The 26,365-nt window shown below is 43.3% G+C and overlaps 1 protein-coding gene across 3 annotated transcripts in view; it reads right to left on the bottom strand.

Annotated features, from left to right (window-relative positions):
• Positions 1-2,858: 2,858 nt before the first annotated feature.
• Positions 2,859-26,365, bottom strand: part of Gnl3l (G protein nucleolar 3 like) — a 30,997-nt gene continuing 7,490 nt past the window's right edge. For all 3 annotated transcript variants that reach the window (XM_027432149.2, XM_027432150.2, XM_027432151.2), the window contains 14 exons: positions 23,249-23,289; positions 22,545-22,652; positions 21,246-21,362; positions 20,242-20,325; positions 19,796-19,931; positions 18,851-18,954; positions 16,823-16,967; positions 14,674-14,761; positions 14,063-14,237; positions 13,832-13,974; positions 13,442-13,578; positions 10,850-10,977; positions 7,560-7,782; positions 2,859-5,650 (listed from right to left, as the gene is read on the bottom strand). In XM_027432149.2, coding sequence (XP_027287950.1) covers positions 5,568-5,650; positions 7,560-7,782; positions 10,850-10,977; positions 13,442-13,578; positions 13,832-13,974; positions 14,063-14,237; positions 14,674-14,761; positions 16,823-16,967; positions 18,851-18,954; positions 19,796-19,931; positions 20,242-20,325; positions 21,246-21,362; positions 22,545-22,652; positions 23,249-23,289 — 1,712 coding nt within the window. In that variant the 3' untranslated portion in view covers positions 2,859-5,567. The remainder of the gene's footprint in view (positions 5,651-7,559; positions 7,783-10,849; positions 10,978-13,441; positions 13,579-13,831; positions 13,975-14,062; positions 14,238-14,673; positions 14,762-16,822; positions 16,968-18,850; positions 18,955-19,795; positions 19,932-20,241; positions 20,326-21,245; positions 21,363-22,544; positions 22,653-23,248; positions 23,290-26,365) is intronic.

Genomic DNA, 26,365 nt, shown 5'->3' with positions numbered 1-26,365 from the left:
AAAAGATATATCATCTCTAAGTTCAAAGCCAACTTGGGTTGCATGAGATCCTGTCTCAAAAAAGTAAAATAAACCAAAAAGGCACCTTAAACATGATTTTTATCAATTACACTTCAAATGCTGAAAAATACATTGCACTTTAAAAAGGAAATCACAGGCTGTGTACAGTAACACATGCGTGACTTTAATCTGAGCTCTCAGGAGGCAAAAATAGGCAGATTACTAGGAGTTTGAAACTAAAACAGGCCTAGTGAGTTCAGGCCAGCCAAGGCTACATAGGGAGACGCTGTCTCAAAAACCAGAAATTGTAAAAGAAATTTGCAAACAATATGTACAAACCTTAAAGATATTACACTAAGTGAGTAAAATAGGCAAGTCACCTAAGCACAAATATTGCATGACTCTGCATGTGTGAGGTTATAATTCAGATACACAGAAAAACTAGAATTGTAGTTGCAGGGAAGAAACACAGTATCATTAGAATAACAGGTGCAGAGTTCTGGGTATACGATATGAAAATAATTTTAAATTGACTGGTGGTAACTTTTTTTGGTTTTTCAAGACAGGGTTTCCCTGTGGCTTTGGAGACTGACCTAGAACTAGCTCTTGTAGACCAGGCTGGTCTTGAACTCACAGAGATCTGCCTGCCTCTGCCTCCCCAGTGCTGGCATTAAAGGCATGCACCACCAACACCCGGCTGGTGATAACTTTATAATAATGTGAATGTACAATGCCACTGAAATGTATACTTTAAATCATTAAGGCAGTAATTTTATGTCTATTTTACTACCACATTTAAAATAAATCTGCCAATAGGGTTTTTCTGAGCTTAATTATATTTGCTTCTATTTTTTTAAAAAAGTTTATAAAGAATGAAAATATAAGCCACATACTGGAAATTTTTCTTTACAAAGCAGTATCTGATAATTTGTATCTAGCATTACATCTTCCAAATAATAAGACAAATACAAGACATACAAGGTGGGGTATGGTTAATGGTAGAGTACTTGTGTAGCATGCAAGAACACCCTTGCTTTGGTACTAAGCATTGCAAACAAGTGATCAAACAACAGATCTGAACACTTTGATATGAATGGGAAGTGAATAGATGAAAATAGGATCAAATCATTAGTTATTAGGAAACACATATCAAAACAATGAGATACTACTGAATACTTCAGCCAAGAGCCAGAGGACGCACGACTGAGTCTTTCACGTCCTGGTGGGAGGTGGTGCCACATTGGAAGTGATTTAGCAAAGAAAGACACATAGACAACTGAAATAGAATAAAGGATCCAGAAATAAACCCATGTACCTAATCTTTGACAAAGTTGTCAAAATACACATTGGAGAAAAGACAGCCTTTTCAAAATATGGTACTGATGATAGCCTGTAGAAGAATGAAACAAGATCCACCTCTCTCACCCTGCAGACATCAATTCAAAATAGATCAAAGACTTTAATGTTGGACCTGCACCTGAAACTGCTAAAGAAACACAGGGGAAACACTTAAGGTACAGGCATAGACAAGGACTTTCTGGAAAGGGGTCCTAGAGCACAGGAAATAACCTCCAAAATTGATAGACGGGACTGCACAAAATTAAAAGGTCTCTGCCCAGAAGAGGAAAAAGTATCAGCAGAGAGTCCACAGAATGAGTATCTTTGCCAAGAATACATCTGACAGTGCATTATCAGAGTCTCAAAAATTTAATGAAAATATTTTTAAAAGAAAAAGAACTGGCCAATAAATTTTTTAATGTTCATTATCCTTAACCATCAGGAGAAATGCCCCTTAAAAGTCTGCTTTGAAGCCAGGTGGTGGTGGCACACGCCTTTAATCCCAGCACTTGGGAGGTAAATGCATCTCTGTGAGTTCCAGGTCAGACTGCTCTACAGAGGGAGTTCCAGCCTATGTAGAGAAACCCTGTGTCAAAAACACAAAAACTCTGCTTTGAGAGACCACCTTACCCCAGTCAGAATGGCCATCATCAGGAAAACAAATGACAATAAATGCTGGTGAGAATGTAGGGAAAGAGAAACCCTGCTGGTAGGCTCAGAAACTGGTGTAGCCACTATGGAAAGCAGTATGGAGACTCCTCGAAGAGCTAAAAATTCAACTATTGAGACTGGAGAGGCAGCTCCATAGTTACAAAGACTTGCTGCTGTTCCAAAGGACCAGAGTTTGGTTCCTGGCACCAACTCCAAGAAATCTGAAGTTCCCTGACTTCCTCAGGCACCCACACACATGTGGCATTCACTCATACACATAATAAAACCTTAAAAAGTACAACTATCATTCAAACAGCTATACTAACTCTTGGATATATACCTGAAGGAATCCAATCAGCATAGCACAGGGGTAGCTGCACATCTATGTTCATTGCTATGTTGTTTACAATAGACAAGTTAAGGAACCAGCCTAGATGTTCATCAACAGATGATACTGTGTGTGTGTGTGTGTGTGTGTGTGTGTGTGTGTGTGTGTGTGTGTATCCAAATAAAAACCAAAGAATTTTAAAAGTAAACTTAAAATGTACATTAGAGCTCAAAAGATGGCTCAGCAGTTTAGAGCACTTGATGCTTTTGCAGAAGACCCAGGTTCAGTTCCCAGAACCCACACAATGGCTTACAACCAAGTGCCTATAATTCAGTTCCATGGGATCTGACACCTTTTTCTGGTTTCCGTGGGCACCAAGCCATGCATATGGTATACAGACATACATGCAGAATAAAATGTTTTAATGAACATTAAATGAACAAAGAAGTTTGGCAGTTTCTTAGAATGTTAATCATATGATTACCATATATTCTAGGTCCAAGTCCAGGTAGTAATGCCAAAGAAATGAAAACAGTCTCACTCAAGTTCTTATAGCAGCTTTATTCATAACTTCCTCCTCAACTGTAAAGGATGTCTTCCAACTTGGGATTGAATAAGCAGTAGTACATCCACACAATGAAGTATGAAATAGAAATTAGGACTATTGATACACCCAGTGATACAGATCTCAAATCTATAATTCACAGCAAGTTATTCTCAAAAGTTACATACTGTTCAATTCCACTTACAACTCTTTTCAAGAGACAAGGCAGAAAGTGAAAGCACACGTCAGTGATTGGCATGGGTTAGGTTGAGACAACTAGATTTGACATCACAGCAGATGGTGGGGGAGGCTAATAGAATCCTTCTGTTCTTGATACTCAACTTTATCCATTTATCAGGGCTTATAAACTGTATTTTACTCAAATATAAAGTTTCAAAGTACAAACCAAAAGCCTAATGGCATTAAGCAAGCTCCTGTGTGACTTATAATGTCCACAATAAGGAGCAGGAAAAAGATCAGTGCTTGCTAGGATATGAGGATAGGGACAGGGCTATATTATAAGGAGATATGGTAAGTTTGGGGAGAATGCCACAAAAAATTCTGTATACTTTTTTTCTGTTATTGTTTTGTTTGTTTTCCAAGACAAGGTTTCTCTGTATAACAGTTCTGGCTGTCCAGGAACTCACTTTGTAGACCAGGCTGGACTCAAACTCAGAGATCCACCTGCCTCTGCCTCCGGAGTGCTGGGATTAAAGGCATGCACCACCAAAGCCTGGCTAAAAATTCTGTATCTTGATAATGATCGAAGACTATGCCTGTTAACAAGTGTCCAAACTTAGAGAACTCAAATTTAAAAAGGATAAAATTGACTATAGAAAATTATTTTTTAAAAGGAGAATAAAGATCTAAGAAATTGCTTTAGGAATTAAGACCCAACCAGGCATGATGGCAAACTTCTGTAGTTCCAGCACTTGGGAAGCTAATCAAAAGGCTCAGGAGTTCAAGACTACCCTGGGCTACATGTGGAGACCCTTTGTGCATGCACACACACACTCCCTTAAGATACATTAGAGTTAGAGTATTATTAATATTTTGCTTTGAGACAGCCTCTTACTCTGCAGTCCAGGCTGGACTCAGATTCACAGCCATCTTCCTGCCTCAGCATCCTGAGTGCTGGGATTACTGGTGTGAGCGAATAACCTGGTTAGAGTCTGAAACTCTTATCATGACATGATTATTTTAGTTCTATTTTATTTTGGCTAGATTGTGTCCCTAAGGGTCTAGATGCTTTTATTTCTAATACATTATTATCTACCAAAACTTCAATGACATTAGTGAATTAAGTTGAACATCATTTAAGAGACTTGAAAAGCATAGTTTTCATAAAATACTACCAGTTTTTAAAGATGCATTTAGAAAGACTGACAACAGAAAACACCACAGGGTAGATGTCTGACCAGTGATCCAGTGTTGAGAAGATAATACATTACAAAACAAAAGGCTAGCATACGATTTTAATTACACTTGTCTTAAACCTAGCACATTTCACGTTGTTGTAAGCACTCTGTCAGCTTTTCCTGGTAGGGATGGAGGTATTGAAGGCTAAAGGACATAAACTGATTCTTGGAGTCTCATAGTTTGTGCTCAGCCAGTACCTAACTCTGTCTGAACATCCTGCAGCCAATGACTTTCAAACTTCCTATGATACATATACCCCATTCTAGAATCTTCAGCCCTCTTCCCTATCCCCAGACACTTCCAGAGATATAGAAGACTCCCCACTGTGGTTCTCTATTCCTACACTACCCAGATGAAGACCTACCTATTGGATTGGAAAATGCATAGCCAAGAGCCTTAAATGCCCAGACACTGAGGTCTTGTGGGGTGATAAAAACAAAAAGGATCACCTGTCCAAGGACAACCCCACCACCACTGCCACCAGGCTTCTCAGCAGTCTTTCCTTTAGAACATTCACCTGTCCAAGAGGTCAACCCTTATCAGCCTAACCCACAGGGTGGGACACAGGAATTAAGAGTACATTGCTTGCACTTGGGCTTGGCTTATTTGTATTTTTAACAATTACAATTTTATTTATTTACTTATTGGTTTTTCAGGACAGAGTTTCTCTGTGTAGCCCTGGACCAGGTTGGCCTAGAACTCAGAGATTTGCCTGTCTCTGCCTTCTACGTGCTTAGATTAACTTGTTTGTTTTGTTGAGAAAGGGTCTTGCCTGATAGTCCAGGTTGTCCCACAACTTGCAATCCTAATTCCAGGATTACAGGTATGTAGCTACCATGCTAAGACTCTACTGATATTTTATCTTATAAAACACTGTGGGAGCTGGAAGTGGTGGCAAAAGCCTGTAATCCCACTACTTGGGAAGCTGAGTAAGCAGAATCTTTCTCCAATGATAGTAATGGATGATGGTGATGATGATAATGATACAGCTTAGTAATAGAATGTTTGTCTAACATGTGTGAGGACCTATTAGGTTCAATCCTTGGCACCACAAAAACAAACAAAAAGTCATTTTCAAAGACAGTAAGAATTAAGTGGAGGGCATTGGGGTTTGGCAGCTCCAGACCTTTGAGACTCTGAACTGATGACAATGGAGGGCACCGTGCAGAAGATGCATTGTATGGGGGGTGTTCTAATATGTAGGTACATCAGGGAGAATCGAATGCCATCTGTATTCTCCCATCCCATGGGAATCAGTGTTTGCAGTATGAGGAGAAGATTGGTTGATCAGTCACCAGCAGTGTCGTCACAGTTGCCAGAGAGGTCGAGCATAGACATCATGGAGTCAGACAACTTATTGGCAAGTTTATCTGTAGATGGAAAAATATAGGCAAGGTCTGTCATAGACAGCTTATCACTAGCTTGGCCTATACCAACCTTCCAACTGGCTTAGTTACCCGTCTAATCATTCAACAAAACTGATGGGCCATTAAAACTGTCATTCAACCACACAGGTACAATTATTCACTGTGAAGTGATCACCCCAACATAGTTTCATCTCAGGGTTTCAGACTCACAGTCTATTTTTGTGTCTAAGTACCAAAATAGTAACTTCTTTCTACTGTGTGAACTTAGCACTCCTCCATTACCCCTAGCCACCCCCAAACAAGCATCCACAGCAAAGGAGTGCGCAGTAATGCTGGCTTTGAGCCTGAATGCTCAACACTCACAGCTCTCATCCTCCAGATACACTTTTTCCTCAGGCTTCCTCCAGGAAGCCTCTGCTGATTGCCCATCTCCAGGCTGAGCTAAGCTCCCTCAGAGTGCTGGCGGTATGTGCCCTCAGAGTGATCTGTGATACGGTCCAGTGTCTGTTTTGTCTTCTCTCTACTCCCTAACAAGACTTGGACTTTAAGGGTAATCCATCTGTGGGTTCCCGGGACTCAGTGTAGAGCCAGAAAAAGATAGCCATAAAATACGTCCAAGTTAAAAAGAATAGACATCACGAAGTCAATCAACCCTACCTACATTTCTATTTTGTTGGGATTTTGTTTTGTTTTGTTTTGTTTAGAGACGGGGTTTCTGTGTGTTAACAGCTCTGACTGTCTTGGAACTCACTCTGTAGACCAGGCTGGCCTTGAACTCACTAAGATCTGCCTGCCTCTGTGAGCTACCACCAGCTGGCTACCACAGATACCAAAGAGTGATCATACATACCTTTGTTAATTCACTGAAAAACTGTTTTCTCTCTCAGCATCCACAGGAGATAACAAACCCTCAGCTTTACTAAAAATGATGTAGTATCTTCACATAACTTGCACACGTCCCCCTGCATGCAGAAACTTCTTCTATCCATTCCAATACAAATACTATGAAACAGCTGCTATTCTGTGTTGTTCAATAGTGACAAGAAACATAGCCTGCACCTATTTTAACTTTAAAATTTTATTTAGCCAGGCATAGTGGCATATTCTCCTAGAAACCTGAACGAGTCAGATGCACAAAGGATCACCATTTATACAAAGAGAATAAAGAATAAATTCTTTTGTGTCCTGATGCAGAGATATTCCTAAGACACAGAGTGGAGAAATTGTGAAGCAAAAATTATATGCTCAGTGACAAGCATCGGTGTGGAAAAGAAAACACACAATGGAAGACTTCTGCATACATCTCTCTTAAGAAGGGCAAGAAATTAGCCAAGCAGTGGTGGCATACGCCTTCGATCCCAGCACTCAGGAGGCAGAGGCAGATGGATCTCTGTGAGTTCAAAGCCAGCCTTGTATCCTCTGGGGTTTCAGATGTACTTCCTACTGATGCAGTACAAATGATAATACACATTCTACCTAACTCACAGAAAACACCCAAGAAATGTGGGACATGATTCACGGCAAGGTCAGTGGTCCTAAGAGTATGAACCGCAGAACTCTGCTTTAATAAACCCTCCAGATAACATCAATGCAAGTTAGATTTTTTCGAGATAGGGTTTCTCTGTGTACATTTGGAGCCTGTCCTGGCACTCACTCTGTAAACCAGACTGGCCTCAAACTCACAGAGATCTGTCTGTCCCTGCCTCCCAAGTGCTGGAATTAAAGGTGTGCACCTCCACCACCCATCTGCAAGTTAGAATTTTGAGACCCACTTGCCAATCCGTGTTTCCTAACCCCATCCCTCCAAGAGTTCTGTGGAGGTAAACACATGTGGAGATGCATATCCAAGAAGACTCGAATCCTGGCCCCAGCCAGGCATTTTCAGAGCACAGGAATGGTCAGGTACCCCTACCTGAACGCTTCTGCAATTTTTTCTTATTCTTCAAGGCAGATGCCAAAGCCTGGCCTTGTTGAAGTGGGTCTGTCTCCAGGATCCTCTGCAACATTGGGCGGCGGTCCACTGAACTGCCATCCACTGTACGATTGTTTTGGGGGCAATGGTGGTCCACATTGCGTTTAGCCCACCCCATCTGTTGACGGTTTGGATTGGTACAATACCCAGTGAGGTTTCCAATCTGGGGAGAAAAAGAATAATGATGGGGTCTTTATCTCCAAACACTCCTACAGAGAAACCAAGAATAGGATTGAGTCAGAAGGAATCTGGAGCCAGTTATGGCTCCACCATATCCTAACTGGTGCTTACTTAGCCTATGAGACTCAACTGCATCTGTCAAACAGGGATGAGCACTGGAGTTTGCAAGGCTTTTGCAAGAATATGAAAAAGGAAAGGAAGCAATAGTATCTTACACCTATAATCTAGCAGTCAAAAGGCTGAGGCAGGATTCCTATAAGCATAAAGTCAGTATGGACTACATGCTTGAGTTGTCGGTTAGCTAGGCCACAGAGTAAGATTTAGGCTCAAAAAAACCCAAAAAAGTAGTAACTTCATTAGTGACAATTCACATGATAACAATCCCTTGTTGAAATAACCCTTCAGGCCTTACTCAGCTAGCATTTTTTTTCTAAGACAGGGTTTCTCTGTGTAGCTCTGGCTGTCCTGGAACTCACTCTGTAGCCCAGGATGGCCTGGCCTTGAACTCACAGAGATCTGCCTGCCTTTGCCTCCCAAGTGCTGGGATTAAAAGCATGTGCCACTACGGCCCAGCTACAGCTAGTATTTTTAATACCTACTTCATGCCCAGCTATGTGGAGCCATCCTGGGAACAAATAAATATAAGTCAGATTGGTTCCACCTTCAGTAAGTAATCAAGCTAAATCTACCTCAGAGCATGTTGTGTGCACATGGGGTAGGGTATCTATGTGGCAGGTACAGTACAGGTGAGCAGTAAAAGCAAATTATTAACAGATCATTTCCTATGTATATGTACCACGGACTAATCTAACACACAAATACATACCTACCTAAGGAAATATGTACTCACACAAATATGGTTCAGGCAACAATGGGCCACATATGATGTGGTACACTCCAGGGTATTTCCATACTGAAAATCCTATCAAGGTAGGCATGGTAGCATACTCATAATCTCAGCACTCAGGAGGTAGAGGTAGGGAGAACAGGCATTCAAAGCCAATCTCAGTGACAGTGAGTTTAAATGTAGCCAGGCTCCGTAAGACTGTCTGAACTACCCTAAAACACTGTACTCCTTAGAACATAGCCTCACTGTTAAGCAGCACTATGTGACTTCATTAACTCCTTTTGTGTGCATTAATTAATTGAATTCCTTTAAGAATGCATAGGAAGTGCATTTAATCCCTTAAATTAATTTCCCTGCCTTATAATAGGGAAAAGGTAAGATGGGGTGGGTTTGAGCAAAGTTACTAAGGTTAGTGACAGCAATGCCATCCATTCAGTATACTGTATGCCTAAACAGTATTTCTTGGGAGTTGGGTAACAAGGTGGCCTGTTGAGAGCTCTGGATTGAGTCTGGAATTTGTAGTACAAAAATGGAGGACTACTGTCAGTTTCTAAGAAATACACTATGTCCAGGGGCTTATGGCTCAGTGGGAAATATTACTTGGGAAGGTAGCCTTAAACAGACAAGTTTATAGATTTTTTTCATTAGGCAATGGAAAACTTCTAGTACCATGTGAAGATGGGAACAGTGTGATTCCTGCCATTGCACAATTTCAGACCTTACTTTCTACTACATATTGATTAAAGTGGACTTTCCTCCCTGGCTAACCTGGACACCTTTCTTTCTGAATGACTATTCTCATTAGCATGGCAGCAAGACAATTTTGTTAGTAAATCTTTCCAGATATTCATCACCATGAAAAATAAAGGACAGCTCTTGGGGGGCTGGAGAGATGGCTCAGAGGTTAAGAGCATTGACTGCTCTTCCAGAGGACCCAGGTTCAATTCCCAGCAACCACATGGTGGCTCACAACCACCTTGAATGAGATCTGTTGTCCTCTTCTGGTGTGCAGATATACATGGAAGCAGAATGTTGTATACATAATAAATAAATAAAATCTTTAAATAAATAAATAAAATCTTTGGGCTGGTGAGATGGCTCAAAGGTTAAGAGCACTGACTGCTATTCCAGAGGTCCTGAGTTCAATTCCCAGCAACCACATGGTGGCTCACAACCATCTGTAACGAGATCTAGTGCCCTCTTCTGGTGTGCAGTTATACATGGAAGCAGAATGTTGTATACATAATAATAAATAAAATCTTTGAAAAAAAATAAAAAAAATAAAGGACAGCTCTTGAAGTAATCATGTGACACAATCCTAAACAAATTTGTAAATGAAATAAACATAGAACAATAGGAAAAGCATCCTCTATTTTAATTAACATGGTTACTTAGACCTGCATGTGGCTCACTGGTAAAGGGCTTACCCAGCATATATGCCTTTGCCCAGAAAACTCAGCCTTCAAGATGCAGCTTAAAGGTTCCCTGACCAACTAACTAGTAGTATGGTTTAGGACCCTTAGATACAGGCTGTTGTCTTATTATTGCCTGCCCCAATCACTCCTCCTATGTGTCTGAAATGAAAACTCTGGAGGAACAGAGATGGGGTGACTGGAAGAAAAAGAACCTGGGAAAACACCCAGAGTCATATGATACAGTGAAGATCTTGTATATCAAGCCATGGAAAAGTGTTTAAGCAGGGAAAGTGACGGGGCCAGTCTAGGCTATTAGGAACCACAGAATAGCCAGGCAGGATGATGCACACCTGTAATCTCAGCATTGGGCAATTGGATGTCAGGAGGATCAGGTGTTCAAAGCCAGCCTTAGCAACATGAGAGCCTGTCTCAAACAGCAATAAAAGAAACCATGAAGTATATATCCGGGTAAGTTGAGGACTAGAAATACACTCTAGGATTACAGGAATCACAGAGATGAGACATTTTGACCACATCTCAAGAAATAAGGCGAGGAATAGCTAAGGGATTTGGCTATTTGACTAACAGTGTATGGGAAAACTGCTTGAAAGAGCTCCTTAGACAAGTCACTATCTGGCAGAGCACACACCAAGCCAAGCATCCACAAGTCCACAGGAAGTGTGTGAGTCACTCAGACCTCACTACCCTAGGAGAGATATGTAGAAGGAACTGACTGCTTCCCAGAACCCTGTGCAGGAGATAGCTGCCATGAGGATGTTAAGAGGTACCTTATATACGGTGGTTTTATTTTCAATGGCATCTGCTATTTTCACCAGCGGAGAATGGAGCCACTTGGCATCCATTTCTTGTGGGTCCATGTCACCCAACAGCTCATCGGATTCTCCCACGGCCAAGCCTTTAACACAAACACCACTGTTAGGATCCTGGCTTGCTCCTGCTGCCAGCCCTCTGATCAGGCCTCAACAGAAAGGACATGAGGGTCCCACCAAGGGAGTGTGGGGGGGTGGGTGAGGTTGTTTCTGCTAAGAGGTTACATAACAAAGATTTAAAAGCTTGAATACTAATCCAGGTGGGGCATACCTGTAATCCCATCACTTGGGAGGGTAAAACAGGAGGATCATAAATTCAAGGCCAGCCTGAGCTATTTGTCGACAGCCTATCTCTCAAAATAAAAACAAAACAAAAGCATGCATATTATAGGACAATCGTCTACTGGGAGTTAGCCTTAAAGCTTCAGCTTCCTCATGTGAGAAAATGGAATTCCACAACTCTTATTTATAGGATTAAGGTAAAACCCAGCAGAGGGCACCTACTGTACTGTGGCTCAAATGTGATGAAAGGGTGCCATAAGGATTCCCTTCCTAGGACCAGGCCTCTCTCCTCCCCATTCCTGCCCCCTACCTGGTACTGGCCTCCACCAAAACCCTCATACGTGCCTACTGCTTTGTGCCACCCTACCCTCGTATCTACTTCTACCGCTTTATCCCACCCACTCACTGAAGGCCCTAATTCCTGCTAACTCTTCAAGGTCCAACACTAAGACCAACTCCTCCAAATGTTTTTTTTTTTTTAGCCCTAACCTCTTCCCCACCCTCATCTCAACTCCCTTTACAAACCCAGCCAGGGTCAAGCATCTTCATTAGAGCACGAGTTCAAATCCCTCTCAATTGCCCACCTGACAGAATCTAGCAAGAGGGCTGACTTGCTAGAAGTCATACGTGGAATAAACTAGAAAGTGGGCAAGTCTTCTTGTCCTCATTTGTAATTGAGGACTTTAGAGAACCCAGAGAAGGAAATGACTGGCCTTTAAGAGAAACAGAAACAAGACGTTAAGCCAAACAGAGTTTTCTCAACTGTTCCCAAGAGAGCCCTGGGCAGAGTAGAGGAGGAAGTACGAAGCACAGGCCAGGGCTACAAATAGTATCTAAGAGCAGAAACCTACTCACCAGTTTGGAAAGTCAGACCTCCATATACCCCAGAGAGCATCCACAGAGCATGATTTACTATACGCCAGGCTCTACTGCTCTATACCTTTTACTCCTTTTTGGGTGTTGAGGGTCAAACCAGGGTATTATGAGTGCTAAGCATGAGCTGTACCACTGACCTATACCTCTGGTCCTCTTGTACAAATGAAGTAATTCTACACAATACTCTAATGGAACGGGTGCTACTGTTCTTATTTCACTGAGACGGAGTGAAATGAACAGCCAGTTCAGTATCACACAGCTAATGAGGAACAAAACTACATTTATTCAAATTGGCAGCCCATACTTATAACCACCTCACTCTGAGGGATTTAAGACAATAGAACAGGAAAGCTGGGCCAAGGTCAGTATTGCCTACCATTGTTATGTGCCTTTGGATCTCAGAGCTCACCTACTTCTGCTTCTCAAGTATCGAGATTAAAGGCATGTTCTACCACACCCAGCAAATATCCTTTTTAACTCAGATATCTCATTAGCCAATAGAGATAAGAAAATCTAAAAAATCTAAGAATGCTGAGCAGATCCTAGGGCAGCCAGGTATAGTGGCATATATCAGTACTCAGGAACGTGATGGGACAGAATTACCTAAAGTTCAAAGCCAGCCTAGGCTATACAGTGAGCACCACATCAGTCAAGGGGATATAGTAAAATCCTATCTAAAAAGCCTAGGGCAACAGGAAGGAGAGGGATAGGGAGAAGGACCATGGCCCTTTGATTTGGCTGGGATTATGGAAACATACAGAACCAAGAAAGAATTTCGGTGCCTTTAATCTAGCACTCAGGAAGGAGATAGAGGTAGTCAGATATCTGAGTTCACGGCCAACCTGATTTACATAATGAGTTACAAGCCAGCCAAGGGAGACGCTGTCTCAAAAACACATCCCCACTCATCACACCCCCCACACATACACACAAAGCGCTTTTTTTGTTGTTGTTTTGTTTTTTGAGACAGGGTTTTGTCTGTATTGGTGTGGAGGCTGTCCTGGAACTAGCTCTTGTAGAGCAGGCTGGCCTCGAACTCACAGAGATCTCCCTGCCTCTGCCTCCTGAGTACTGGGATTAAAGGCATGGGCCACCACCACCCAGCTTCACAAAACGCTTTTTAAAGGGATACTTAAACCCAAAAGAAAGAAATGGAGTCTCATTTCCAAAGACCCTAAAGGAGTACCAGCAGTTAGTCAGGCAATTTACCAAATGTTCACCACCACTCTACCTTCATGGCCCAAACCAGAATGCTCTACCTTGCAGGTCGATGAATAAAATTTAATACCAACCCCCAAGTAGCCCCCAGAAAGGAGAGATCAAATGTGTGATCTGACATCCAGTCTGGGCTTTGTTAGAACAAAACCAGTTGCCCCAACCATCCATGCTTACATTCCATGGTGTCTTCGTTGGCCTGCTCAGTATCTTCAATATCAAAGACCTCAGTCATCTCCTTAACAATCTCAGCACTGAGATGCGTGGGCAGAGTGTGAGTAGGTGGTGGTGGTATATAGAAGCTGATCTTCCCACTGAATTGGGAGAGAAGGGAAGGTCAGTGGTGATGTCACTGAGAACAAATAACCTATCAAAGGAGGACGTAGGACAAGAAAATCCAGACAATGGCTTTCTGAACAACATTTTCAGCTATTCAATAACCACTAGGCAGACAGTACTGAGAAAGGCATGACTAGTTCTTTGGCTGCTCCCTACCTTGGGACCCAGGAAGTCAAGCTGTCCTGCTGTACTCAATGAACACTACCTCCTACTCAACTCCTTCCTCACCTCACCCAGTCAGCCAGGACAGCTTTGGCAGCCTGCTCTCGACTATATACACCTCCCTTCTTCTTCTTTCCCAAGCGGTGGGCCACTGCAGTCAAAAAGTGCTCAGTAGTCTGGAATCCAGAGACTCCATAATAGTTGGAAATCTGACAAAAATGAAGGAGAAAAGTCATGAGAAAAATGAAGGACCTTTGTAGCAGTGGGACAGGGAATCCACTGCGGACCCTGCTATACCTCCTCTAGGTTGCAGCGCTGAAGGATGGTCTCCACCGGGGTCACAGGGTCTGCCAGCTTCTGCACATGGACGCAATTACGCAGGATGGTGCCCACCTCTGAATTGGGTCCTGGGACAATGCCTGGAGCATCCAGGAGCCTGATGAACTTGTCTAAGTAGACCTCCTGCATGAATCTGGAGAAAGGAAAACAAGGCCCAGCTGCACCTGACATCTAGTCACAAATGTTGGGTCTGGAGAGGTTGGAGGGAGGTGAAAGAACAGAGGGGAAGGTGTATCTTAGGTGAAGTGGTGAGGGTGGGGGGTCTGAGGTGCTGTAGACCCAGTCTCTTTCACTGGGGTCTTAGCCGCAGGATCTCAGGCACCTTTCTGACTCTCTGGGTCTCAGTTGCTTCATGTAAGCCACAGAGCTATTTGCAGTTGTTATGAAGGACCCAGCAGCCCACACCTGGGAGGGGCCAGGTAAATGTGGGCTATTAGTAGGGTTTCTAAACCCAGGGCATGAATGAGAGGACGGCCCGCAGTTAGCAAAGGGAGGGGCTGAAAGCATGTGAGCTTTGCTGGAACGGTAATGTCAACAGTTTGTGAAGCAGGGAAGTGGGCAGCTCTTACTTTGTGACACCAGGAACAGCTCCCACGCTACACGCACGGCTGCGCTTCAGGCTGTTGATCAGACTGCTCTTCCCCACATTGGGAAGGCCTGCAAAGAAAGACGAGCACAATACTCAGGCAGGAAGTGGTCACAGGAATCCAGGCCAGCCTGCTTAAGAAAGGGCTAGGCAGAGCAGAGGCAGTAACCAGGTCATGGATAAAACAAAGGTAGAGCCTAGCCTCCTGTCTACCCACCTTAGACCCCGGCCAGGCCTCTACAGAGTCTTTCTAGGCCTCTCCTCCTTTTCTCAGCATTCTCAGCATACAGGGCCCTCTCTAGATGTGCAGTCCACCTCCCACCACAACCAGCCTGGAGAGGCGCTCCATATAAGGCCTCACAGACATGACCCAGCAGGAGGTGGGGTCAAGCGTTGAAACAGGCCCACCTGTTCTGACATGGAATTCCCCTGGGGAGAAGGGACTACTCTCCAGATGCCCCTCTCTACCCAGCTGTCTTTGCCTACGGAATCTTTGTATTTGAGCACCTGTGCCCCACTCTCAGTCTGGGGCTGTCTTTGTGAGTTTCTCTCTCCCTGGATGTCATTCTTACCACCCTCTATGTGTACGGAAGTTTAACTAGTATGTACTACTCTCTCACATGTGTGCCTGGGGAACTCTGTGGCACTTTGTTGGAAGTCTATACACCTGTGTGACTCTTGGTCATTTTCATTTCCAAGGTGACTGCTCTTCCCTTTCACTGGACCTCTCACTGAATCGCTCTCACAGCTGTGTCATGCATCTACAAAGCTGTGTCTCATTCTGGATGCTATCATTTCCGACTCCCTCCTCCCACCAGTTCCACTTCTGATCGCATGGTTACTATGTTCCTTCTTTCTGCAGTTTGTCTACAGAAATGTGCCCATTCATGTTTCACTATGGCCTTGGTTTTTCTTTGTGTGCCTCCCTAACTATGTCTTTAATTCTCTCTATACAAACATTCCTGTCTCATCACAGGCATGTCTGCTTGTTTCTCCATGATTCTAGGTTACAGTGTATCTGGGCGCACACGGTGTTCCTGTGGCTTTGTTTGCTCTGAGGAAAGAGATAGTGTGAGTGTGGACGAGCTCAAGTCTGCACATCTTGCCTTGAGTCTGTCTATCTGCCTGCAGAAATGTCCCTTCCAGGCCTGTACGTGACTCCATGCATAGGAATTTACATGTTCCTGAGAATCTGTATGCGTGTGGAGGCCTATGTCCCTCTGTATCAACATTTACCTCTTTCTTTCAAACTGTCTACATTCCTGTAATATTCTTTTTTTGAATACGCATATCTACACAAGTACATATCCCAAGTGTCTGTTCTTTACCATCCCTTCTACAGGTCCCTGTACACACTCTGTTTCCTGTTATTTTTAACACTGGGGACTGAACCCAGGGTCTCATACATACTAGGGAAGCCTTCCACCACCGAGTAACACTTTCAGCTTCTTTTATTATTTTTTTTTATGAATCTCACTCAGTTATCTAAGGCTGGCCTTGAACTCAAACTTTCCAACTTCCAAAGCAGTTAGCATGACAAGTCTGGGTCACCAGGTCTGTCCATGTAATTATTTTTAATGTCCCTTTTGGCATTTCTTTGGGGTCATATATCCTTCACTCTCTTTATGACTGTCACCTAAATTTGTCTTTCTCATTACCCATAAACGTTGCATTCTGGCCTCCCTGGTTTTTTTGTCTTCCTGTCTATTCAAGTGTGTGGTGTATAGCTACACACTCTCTGTCCAGTTCTCTTCAGTATTTCAAGCTGAGACACTTTCCCTTCTGGTGATCTTTCCCTGCCTCTTCCCCTTTCATCCCCTTCTACAGTACTCTGGGCTTCAAAAAGACCCACCTCAGCCCTGCCTTGTTTCCTTTCGTGGGTCTCAGTGTTGTCATTTGTAAGAGGTGGGTGCATCACACTTCCCTCCCATAGCTCTGACAGCCTCTAGTGTTTGACATCATATTTGGTTCTAATGGTTGTGAATCTGAATATGCCTTCCCATGCCCACCAGCCAAACTGCAAATTGCACAACCACTCCTAAAGCCCAATCTCCCCCGCCCAAACAAAACAAAATTCCAAACCCCTTCCCTCCTTCCTTCCCCAAGGACCCTGCTTATTTGCACAGCCTTACCTACGACGCCCACACGAATGTGGGTACGCACTTCCCCTAGGCGGCAATAATTCCCCAGGACCCTCATGAGGTTTTCAGCTCCAAAACAGGCTTTGCTTTTCAACAGATTCTCAGAAGCCTGGTCTACCGGAACTTTACACCGAGTCTGAAAATGAAGTATATTACAAAATGAGCATCAGGTGGGAGATACACTCTAAGGCCAAATTTCTAACCCGCAGTGGAATATTCAGAACCGCCCTGGGTTCACTAATCTCATAGGCTTCTGACAGCAACTACATCTCAGTTCTGCCTTGTTTCCAGTTGTTGTGCCTTTCTGTTTGTTTGTTTTTCGAGACAGGGTTTCTCTGTGTAACAGCTCTGGCTGTCCTGGAACTCACTCTGTAGACCACGCTGGCCTCAAACTCAGAGATCTTCCTGCCTCTGCCTCTGCCTCCCAAGTACTGGGATTAAGTTGTGTCTTTATGTCTACAATTTTCTCTGTTCCTTCTCTTGCCTCAACAACACACATGAGTTTTGCCTCCCACAACAGAAACATGAAGACAACCCAGCTTCAGGCAAGCTAGGTTTCATTTCTAGCTCTCTCACTCCCAGGACTATGAAGAAAAGCCTCTCTCTCTTCCTAGGGCCTTAGTGTCTCATATGCACAAAAGGGAAGCCTGACTTCTCCGCCTGTGCAGAGGGTACCTGGCCCAAAGCTGGCTGCTCACACAGGAGAAGGCCATCCCAAGCTCCCTACTTTTATTTTTGATGTGTGTGTAGGGGGGACCACAAAATTATAAGTTAACCATATTATGTTGGCAAGAGTATAGGGAAAAAGGTCCTCTTCACACATCCAGCTACCCAAGTGGGAGGAAGATTACTTGGCAGAGCTATTGTAGAGGATAATTTGTCCGTGTCTAAGAAAATATAGAAAGCATAAGGCTTATGTATGACACAGCCACACTATTACTCAGTACTCAGCCCACACCAATATTTGTCTACATGCCAAGGAGAGAAGTATAAGTGGATTAACATAAGCACTGCCTAAATAATAATAAAAACTGGAAAATAGGGACTCAGAGATAGTGTCTACATAGGCAAGATGCTCTGGGTTCCATTCTCAGAACTGCAAAAAAAAACAAAACAAAACTGAAAAACCTGTCCCCCAGAACCCAATTTATCTCCCCCAAAACAATTAATGTTACTCTAACATCTCAGTATTTTACAGGTATTCTATATTGATACCAATAGGAAATATTATGCCTTCTTTGGGTTTCTTTTTTTTTTTGGTTTTTGGAGACAGGGTTTCTCTGTGTAGCTTTGGAGCCTATCCTTGCACTCTCTCTGGAGACCAGGCTGGCTTCAAACTCACAGAGATTCGCCTGCGTCTGCCTCTCGAGTGCTGGTATTAAAGGCATACGCCACCAACGCCCGGCCCTATGGGTTTCTTTTTAAACATTATTTATTTACTAAAGTCATGGTGTTGGCACATGCATTTAATGCCAGCACTCAGGATATGCAGGAGGATCTCTGAGTTTGAGGCCAACCTTGTCTACAGAGTGAATTGGAGGATAGCCAATAAATATTCATTTATTTTTATGTGTATAAGTGTTTTGTTTGTATGTATGTCTGTGTACCATATCTGGAGAGGTCAGAAGAAAGTATCAAATCCCCCTGGAACTGGAGTTATAGATGGCCGCCATGTAGGTGCTGGGTACTGAACCTGGGTCCTCTGGAAGCAAATGCTCTTAACCACTGAGCCTACTATGCCTTGTTTTAAAGAGGGGGAAATGTTTTGAAGAGCTAAAAAGTAGTTAACTCCATTTCCCATATCTCCTATAGACAGTATATATTATTATATCCTCACAGCCAAAAAAGCATGCTTTCTGAAGGGCAATGATATAGGAAGAAGTAAAGGAAAATAAAAATTAACAAGTCACCCACTAGAGAAAATACCTCAAAGTGGAAAGCCCAATTCAAATCGTAAGACCTACAACCTTAACCCCAAACCACAATGAAAGAGGCTAGATACTCCTACTTCAAGCTTACCAAGTTTTTGACCTGATGCTGGGTGCTGGCCTTGAAAGCCACAGTTGGCAGCTCATTGCGAAGGTAATCCAGCCATTTTTCCACAATCTCCTTGGGAACCAGGTCTGGGAAAAACAGAAACAGATGGGACTTGTAAGAACATTACTTCTGTGGCTTCCCCTAAGCCATATACCCATGTCTAGGCCTACCTCCTACTAACAGATCGCTCCTCTTGCCCTAACTGTCCCTGCATGCTCCCCAGAATGGAGTCATAGAGAACAATCTGATCCACAGGACCAGTTGGCCCTCCCTAAGAAGGCTTACCCTCTTGAAGAAAATATGTAAAGAAGTAGTTTTGTCCCAGACATCCCCCTTCCAAGTCAATGTGCCCAAATACCTTATTCCCTTTCCTAATCATTCTAGGCTGGGCTAAGTGTCAAGAAAAAAAATCACCAAGAACAGTTATGATTTGTCAAATGTTGATTTGCACCAAGCTCTTCAGTAATTCTCACAATAAAGCTGTGAGACTGAGATGCCGTGCCCCTATTTACTATGAGAGAAATAGAAGTTGTCATGAGCAACATGATCTATCTGCTATCAAGAAGAAAATACCAAAGTACGATAAGACTAATACCTCAGTGAGTCCCAAGCCATGTGCTCTCTCTTGTCCAAATCTTTGTGTTCCGGTTTGTGGGGACAGGTCTCCAAGAATGACCAGCCACAGAACTGGCTCAAAATTGCAAGGAAAGGGGGCTGAAAGGCAAACAGGCTCAGACTCTACCCCCAAGCCATGCTACATTCTTTATGTGTCTGTGTGTGTACCAGACAATATTTCTGGCTTTGGGAATTTGAACAAGAATTCCTATCAATAGCAATTATGAATGCCGCTGATAGGTCTCAGTGCCTAATCTAAGCTAGCCTTAGCTTACCCTATTCCCTGCCTTACCCAATCCTTCCAAAACCTACCAATCTTATTCAAGACCAAGACCAGCTTCTTGTTGCCTTCTGCCCGAAGGACAGTCTCCTCCATCTGGAAACAGCGGCAGCCCAATGGGTCTCTAGCATCCAGGACTTCCAGAATCACATCAGAGTACTCTACCACCTGCAGGACAGAAAATACAGAGTAAGAAGCCTGAGAACAGACTGGGTAGTAGTCTCTGTTTCAGTCAGCAATAAACAGAAATGAAGAAATGAAAATGCACTGGGGTCCTCACCAAAGGGCTTTAAGAAACGGGTACCTGTTATGTATCTCAAGTCTATAATCCCAACACTTGTGATGAGACAAGAGGACTGCAAATAGTTCACGGCCAGCTTGGGATGCACACAGTGGATTCTAGGTTAGCCTAGACTAAAGAATAAGACCTTCTCTAAAAACAAAACAAACGAAGATAAAGGGAAGAAATGAATCCTACCTTACGGAACTCCTTGTAATAGGCCTTCCGTGTGGCCTCATCATCCAACTGAGGAAACATATTCAATTCCTGCAAAACTTCCTCCTAGAGGAGGAGAAAAAAGAGAGTAATAGTTTATAGAGGAGAAAGGGGCAAGCAGATGCAAAAAAAGGATGGAAAAGAAAGAAGGGGAGATAAGGAAGGAGGAAAGATACACCAGCACCAACAAGGCTTTTGAAAAAACACAGGAAGCTGGAGAATACACGTGAGTCCCAGACTACCTAAAAGTAGCATTGAATGAGCCAACATGATGGCTCAGCCACTAAAAGCACTTGCTATGAAGTCTGCTGATCTGAATTCAATTCCTGGAACTGACTCTATAAAGGTGTTCAGTGACCTCCATATACATTCTCTCTGAATATTCATTCTCTCTCATATGCATTTGAGCACCAGCCAAAAACCTGCTTGATCACAAGTGTGTGTAAAAGGCAGGATAAAAGATGAAGGTGTGAAAAAAATCATCTCCGAGGCAAATGGGACCAGGAAACAAAGCCTTTACTGGAAGTCAGTGAGGGCAACAGAGCTGCAAGTGCACATTATGTTTGTGAGACAACAAATGCCACAAAGGGAAAATGACATCCACAAGGATGGTTAGATACTCTGCACCCATTCCTCTGTCTCTTGGTCTTCCCTTCCTATGTTCCCTCTTGCCACATTCCCCAGTCATACCTCTCTTGGTCCCTAGTCCCACTGCCATTCCATGTTTAGGTTCAAGCTTGGGAGAGGAATTCGCCAAAGATGTGTGGTCATGGGCATGCTACAAAACAGCCCCCCTTTCTCCCTTATTTTTACCTCTCTCTCCCAATTGCTTTCCTTCTCTGTACTCGTCCCTTTCCTCTACTGACCGTATACTCTCTCTTTCTTTTCCTCTTTTTTTCCTTGAGACAAGGTCTCACTTTATAACCACTTACAGCAAAACAGCGATCCACTCCAATCCCACCAAGCAGCAAGAGCTGCTCTCTTACCTTGTGTTCAAACTCCTCCTGGCGTTTCAGGACATCCTGACAATAGCTCTCAATGGTCCTGTGTCTTTGTCTCTCTTGCTCCCGGGCAACCTGCTGCTTCTCCCTCATCTCCTCAACCTAACAAACAAACACACACTGTGATTGGAGCTGAGTAGGTCTGCGATCCACAGGAGGGAAGGAGTGGAGATACAGGAAAAGGACAGACAGGAGAACAAGAATACTTGAGAAGAAAAAGATAGAGAAACTAAGGGAAGGAAGGAATGTAGCAGAAAAAATAAAAAGAAAAGCTGGGTATAGTGGCACATAACTTTAAATCCAGAGACTTGAGAGGTTGAGTCAGGAGAATTACCATTAGGTCAAGGCCAGCCAGGACCACATAGTGAACTCTAGGCCACCAGGTTAGCCAGAGCTATATGGCAGGACTCTGTATTATTCATGTCATTCTCAAAAAATAAAAGAAAGGAGACTAGCGAGTGGCTCCATGGGTAAAAAGGCTTGCCATGCAAGCCTGACAAACTGAATCCAATCCCTGGAATCTATGGTGGAAGGAGAGACCTGATTGCCAAAAGTTGTATTGTGACCTCCACATATCCACCATGGGGTGGGGGTGGGGCTGCAGGCCTGCACTTGTCCCCTCACACCACCCAATAACAAAGAAAGAAAAAGTATGCTTTTTAAATTACTAAAAATTGAAAAGAATAAAATAAAGAAAAAAAAGATACCTGGGAAGCAGAGGGAGAAGCATTCTAAAAGGTGAATATTTAAGTCCAAATAAGGACAAGGTCATAGGATGTACCGAGCAGAACATGAGCTGCCACACTGGCACACACCTGCAGCTCCAGCTACTTAGGGGTTAAGGAGGAAGGATTTCATAAGCCCAAGCATTCAAGACCAGCCTGGGCAGCAAAGCAAGATCCTGCCTCAACCAAGTAACAAAATGGGGGGAAAACAGCAAGAAACTGCAAAGGGCTAGTCACAGAGGAGGGAGACATCCAAGAATGGGAGATGACAAAGCCAAAACGGAAGTGCTCTAAGGAAGCATGGTCACACACGTGATACTGGGGTGTAGAGGAGAGGCCAGCAGCAGAGCTTTAGGGGAACACTGGGAACATAAGGCAGACAGCAATGAACTGGGAGGGTAGAAGGTGAGCAGATGGAAACCTTTAAACCACGATCGATGTGTCCTGCCTCACTCCCCCAACCACAAAGAGCATCAGGAGGCCCTGCCCTTCTGCCCAACACTTAATGCGGATCTGACATTCAAACCAGGCCATCGCTCTCCAAAGGCAAAAGGCTCACCCTTTTCTTCTTTAATTCGGCCTCCCGACTGGCATGATCATTGCCATGAACAAACTGGGGAGCGGACGATGGTCTGGATGCTACTTTCTTCCCATTCTGCCTTGCAGGCTGGTTACCAAGCAAGAAGAGGAAAATTAAACACAGTCAATGAATCCATGGAAAACACTTCACACCCAGAGGAGCAGGGGAATGTAGTCTGGGTGAGGGTTCTGCCCAGAAATCTGCTTGTCTAGCAAGGGCAAGACCCTTCTCCACTACCCAGGAAGGGCCTGATAGGAAAGCACTGTGGACATGGGTAGCCAGGATGGTTTCCCAAGGCAAAGGGAACCCTTTCCTGACAAATAGCTCCCAAAGTGAGGTCTTGGGACCCATAGCACCAAGACCTGAGAACTTGTCAAAAATACAAATTTGGCTGAGGGTGTGTGGCTCAGTGGTAGAGCACTTGCCTGGTATGCTCAAGGACCTGAATTTCATATTAAAATACACAGGGATGACAACAATCCCTAACAAGTAACCTAAGCACAAAGCAGTATATAGCTTTTGAAAGGAACTTCATATACGCAGGTGACTGCTGCAGCCATGAGGCGTGGGAGAAAAAGCCAAATGTGTTCATCCCAATGAGGTGCTTTGTCCAGAATCACCCAATAACTATTGACCTAACCCCATCAATGCACATACCTCACCTGAAGGTAAGGCCCACTTACCTTCTTACAGCCTTTGGAACCTTTACCTGGTTTTTTGTTTTCTGCAAAAAGAAAGAAAAGAGAAACAAGAGCTATCACTCACCTACCCAATATTTGTCAAGCTTTCTTGAATCAGAAGGCCAAGTCAACTAGGAAATGTAGCAGCCTTGGAAGCCATGCCTATTTAGATCCAGCATAACATAGAGCTATAGACAGCAAAGACAGTGCCAAGAGGAAGTAACTAGGCATAATACCTGGAGCATTATTTCAATGCAAACTCCTTAAAATACTAATGAAATTCTACTGAGTGACCCGAATGTGTGTTTGTTGCTACCTCTCCTCACCACTCCCAAGGTCCTGCTTAGGACACCTGTGAAGCACCTCTGGGAATATCTCTAGAGGTGTTTCCAGAGAGGCTGAAATGTGAGAGTTCCACACTGAATCAAAGGGGAAAAGACAGAAGGCAGGTGAGCACCAGCATTCATCTCTCTCTGCTTCCTAATCATGGTTGTAATGTAACCAGCTGCCTCCCCTCCATGGCTTCCCTGCCACAATGGAATGTAACCCCTCAAATAATGAGTCAAAATAAACCCTTCATTAGAGCATCGGTGACAACCACATTGATAGGCTAGAAGATCAAGGGAGGGAGCTTATCTGGAATAAAAATCCAAAGAAAAAAATTAGGAGGACAAAACTGGAAAATGTAGAAACTAACCTTCAAATAACTTTGCAAGATCTCGCTGCAAGGCATTTTCTTAATTAGTGATTGACAGGGAGGGCCCAGTCCATTATAGGCAGTGCCACCCCTGGGATCATGGTCCTGGGTCAGTAAGTTTGACAGAGAAGTCAAAACAGCTGACAGAGAAGCCAGGAAGGTTGACAGAAAAGCCAGGGCAGTTGACGGGTTGAGTATTTTTCATCAGAAGTGTCTCAGATTTTGATTTTTGAGTTTGGAATATTTACATATAAACAATGAGATATCCTGAGTGAAGAGCTAGGTGTGTGGCTCAGTTGATACAGCACTTGCACAAAGCCCTGGATTCTTTATCTAGCACCACAAAAAAAAAAAAAAACAGCTTGGTGGTACACATCTGTAATATCAGTACTCTGGAGGTAGAGGCAGGAGAACTAGAAACTCAAAGAACTCCTTGGCTGTGTAGTGAGTTCAAGACCTGTCTGGGCTACTCTTGGGGGAAGTGAGCCAAGTAAACTATGAAATTAATTTATGTTTCATAATTTACACACAAAAGCTAAAGTTAATTTTCAACAATTCTGTGCATGTCACAAAATTTCACAATATAGATTTTTTTACTTGAGACTTCATATGGGCATGTAACAAGTTTCAAGGCTAAAGCATTAGATTAGGATGTTTAATAAGTCCTGGGGAAAGGGACTGTGTCCCAAGCCAAGATTCTCTATCTTATCACTCTTACGTAAAAGTATTTCCTTTCTGGCAAAACTACTGTGAAAAAATAAAATTTATGGGCTACGATAGAAAATGTATTCAACATGTTCAAGGCCCAAGTGAGGTAGAGTAGGAAGAAGAGGAAAAGGGGAGTGGTAAGACACAAAAACCAAAATTAAATCAGAATAAAGGCTGCAAACTAAAAAAAATACGGTTAAACAGGGAATCAATTAAAACTTATTAATAGACATAAGAAAATTGGTGATGTAGCTGAGCACTTTAACTTAAAACCAAGAAAAATAACCTAAGGAACAAGCTCAGATCTATGACATCAATTTCAGCTAACTCCAAGAATCAAGAGATGGACACTGGAAAACCAAATGCATAAAATGTGCTACAAGTCTCACTCTGAATGGGTAGGATCAAAAAAGCTATTATTTTCTGGGCGGGTTGGCCCACACCTTTAATCCCAGCACTCGGAAGGCAGAGGCAGGCGGATCTCTGTGAGTTCGAAACCAGACTGGCCTATAAGAGCTAGTTCCAGGACAGCCTCCAAAGCCACAGAGAATCTCTGTCTCAACCTAAAAGCTATTATTTAACTTTGGTAACACAATAGAGAAAGACAAGTTACCAAACAGCAAAAAAAAAAAAAAAAAAAAAAAAAAATGGGGACTAAGAGAAAACAGTAAATGTATAATGAGATGGTAGAAATTTGACCAGAATATAGTTGCCATAACAAATGTGAATGTATCAAAATTCCCTGGTTGGGGAGAGATGAGAACAGAATCTCATAATGTAGCCCAGGCTGGTCTTGAACTTGCAGAAATCTTCCTGCTTCAGCCTCCCAAGTGCTGGGAATGCAGGCATGAGCCACCGAGCGCAGCCAATTTCTCTATCTAAAAACAGCAAAATAAAACTCAAGTCTCCTTTATTTCCAAAGTAATTAGTTGCAACAAAAGGAATGTGATGGCTAGAATCAACTAGGTCTCAGTAATTTTACTCAACAATTTCCATCTCCCTAACTTCCTTGGTGACAGAGCCCTAACACTGATATAGGCATACAATGAAAGAAAAGACATCAATTCACAGGAAAGCATCTACTTCAAAAAGGAGCAGGAAGAGTGGGAACAGAAATGGGAGAAAGGGATCCAGCCAGCACTGCAACATTCAGGATCCTCTGGTCATTGGCGTTACTATAGTTCCTAAGGGAAAACATCTACCACGCATAGCTGGCAGGTCAGAGTTCTTCTGACTCAGCACCTACCTAGCTATAAAATTTTGAAAAACTGTTTTTGTTTTAGGAAGGTGAGTCATACGATTTTATCCAGACTGGTTTGAAACTCTGGCTCAATCAGTCCTCCTGCCTCAGTCTCCCCAGTAGCTGGAGCTACAGGACTAAAAACACCTAGGCCTAAAATCATATCAGTATCCAACACCCCTTAATTTACCTCTCATCTTCCATATGCTTGCCACACAAATGTCCCTGATATATGCACAGTTGCACTGGCTTCATCTGCCCCCTCCATCCTCTTCCCTGGCATCTAACTTACCTTGATGTCCTCTGGAATGCCTGTATTGAGGTGATTAGCACTCTCAGGTGCCTTTAGCCTCTCCTCAGGAACAACTGACCAATCTTCTGCCCTCAGTATTGGCTCTTCCACCCACAAACCTTTACTTTTAAGACTTTTTCAAAAAATGGATGTTCTTTCTGGCACATTAATCTTAAAACCAGA

This window comes from Cricetulus griseus, chromosome X, assembly GCF_003668045.3.
Source record: "Cricetulus griseus strain 17A/GY chromosome X, alternate assembly CriGri-PICRH-1.0, whole genome shotgun sequence".
In the NCBI taxonomy this organism is placed as follows: domain Eukaryota; kingdom Metazoa; phylum Chordata; class Mammalia; order Rodentia; family Cricetidae; genus Cricetulus; species Cricetulus griseus.
Note: the sequence above shows the minus strand (reverse complement) of the source record. Positions and strands in the feature narration are given on the sequence as shown.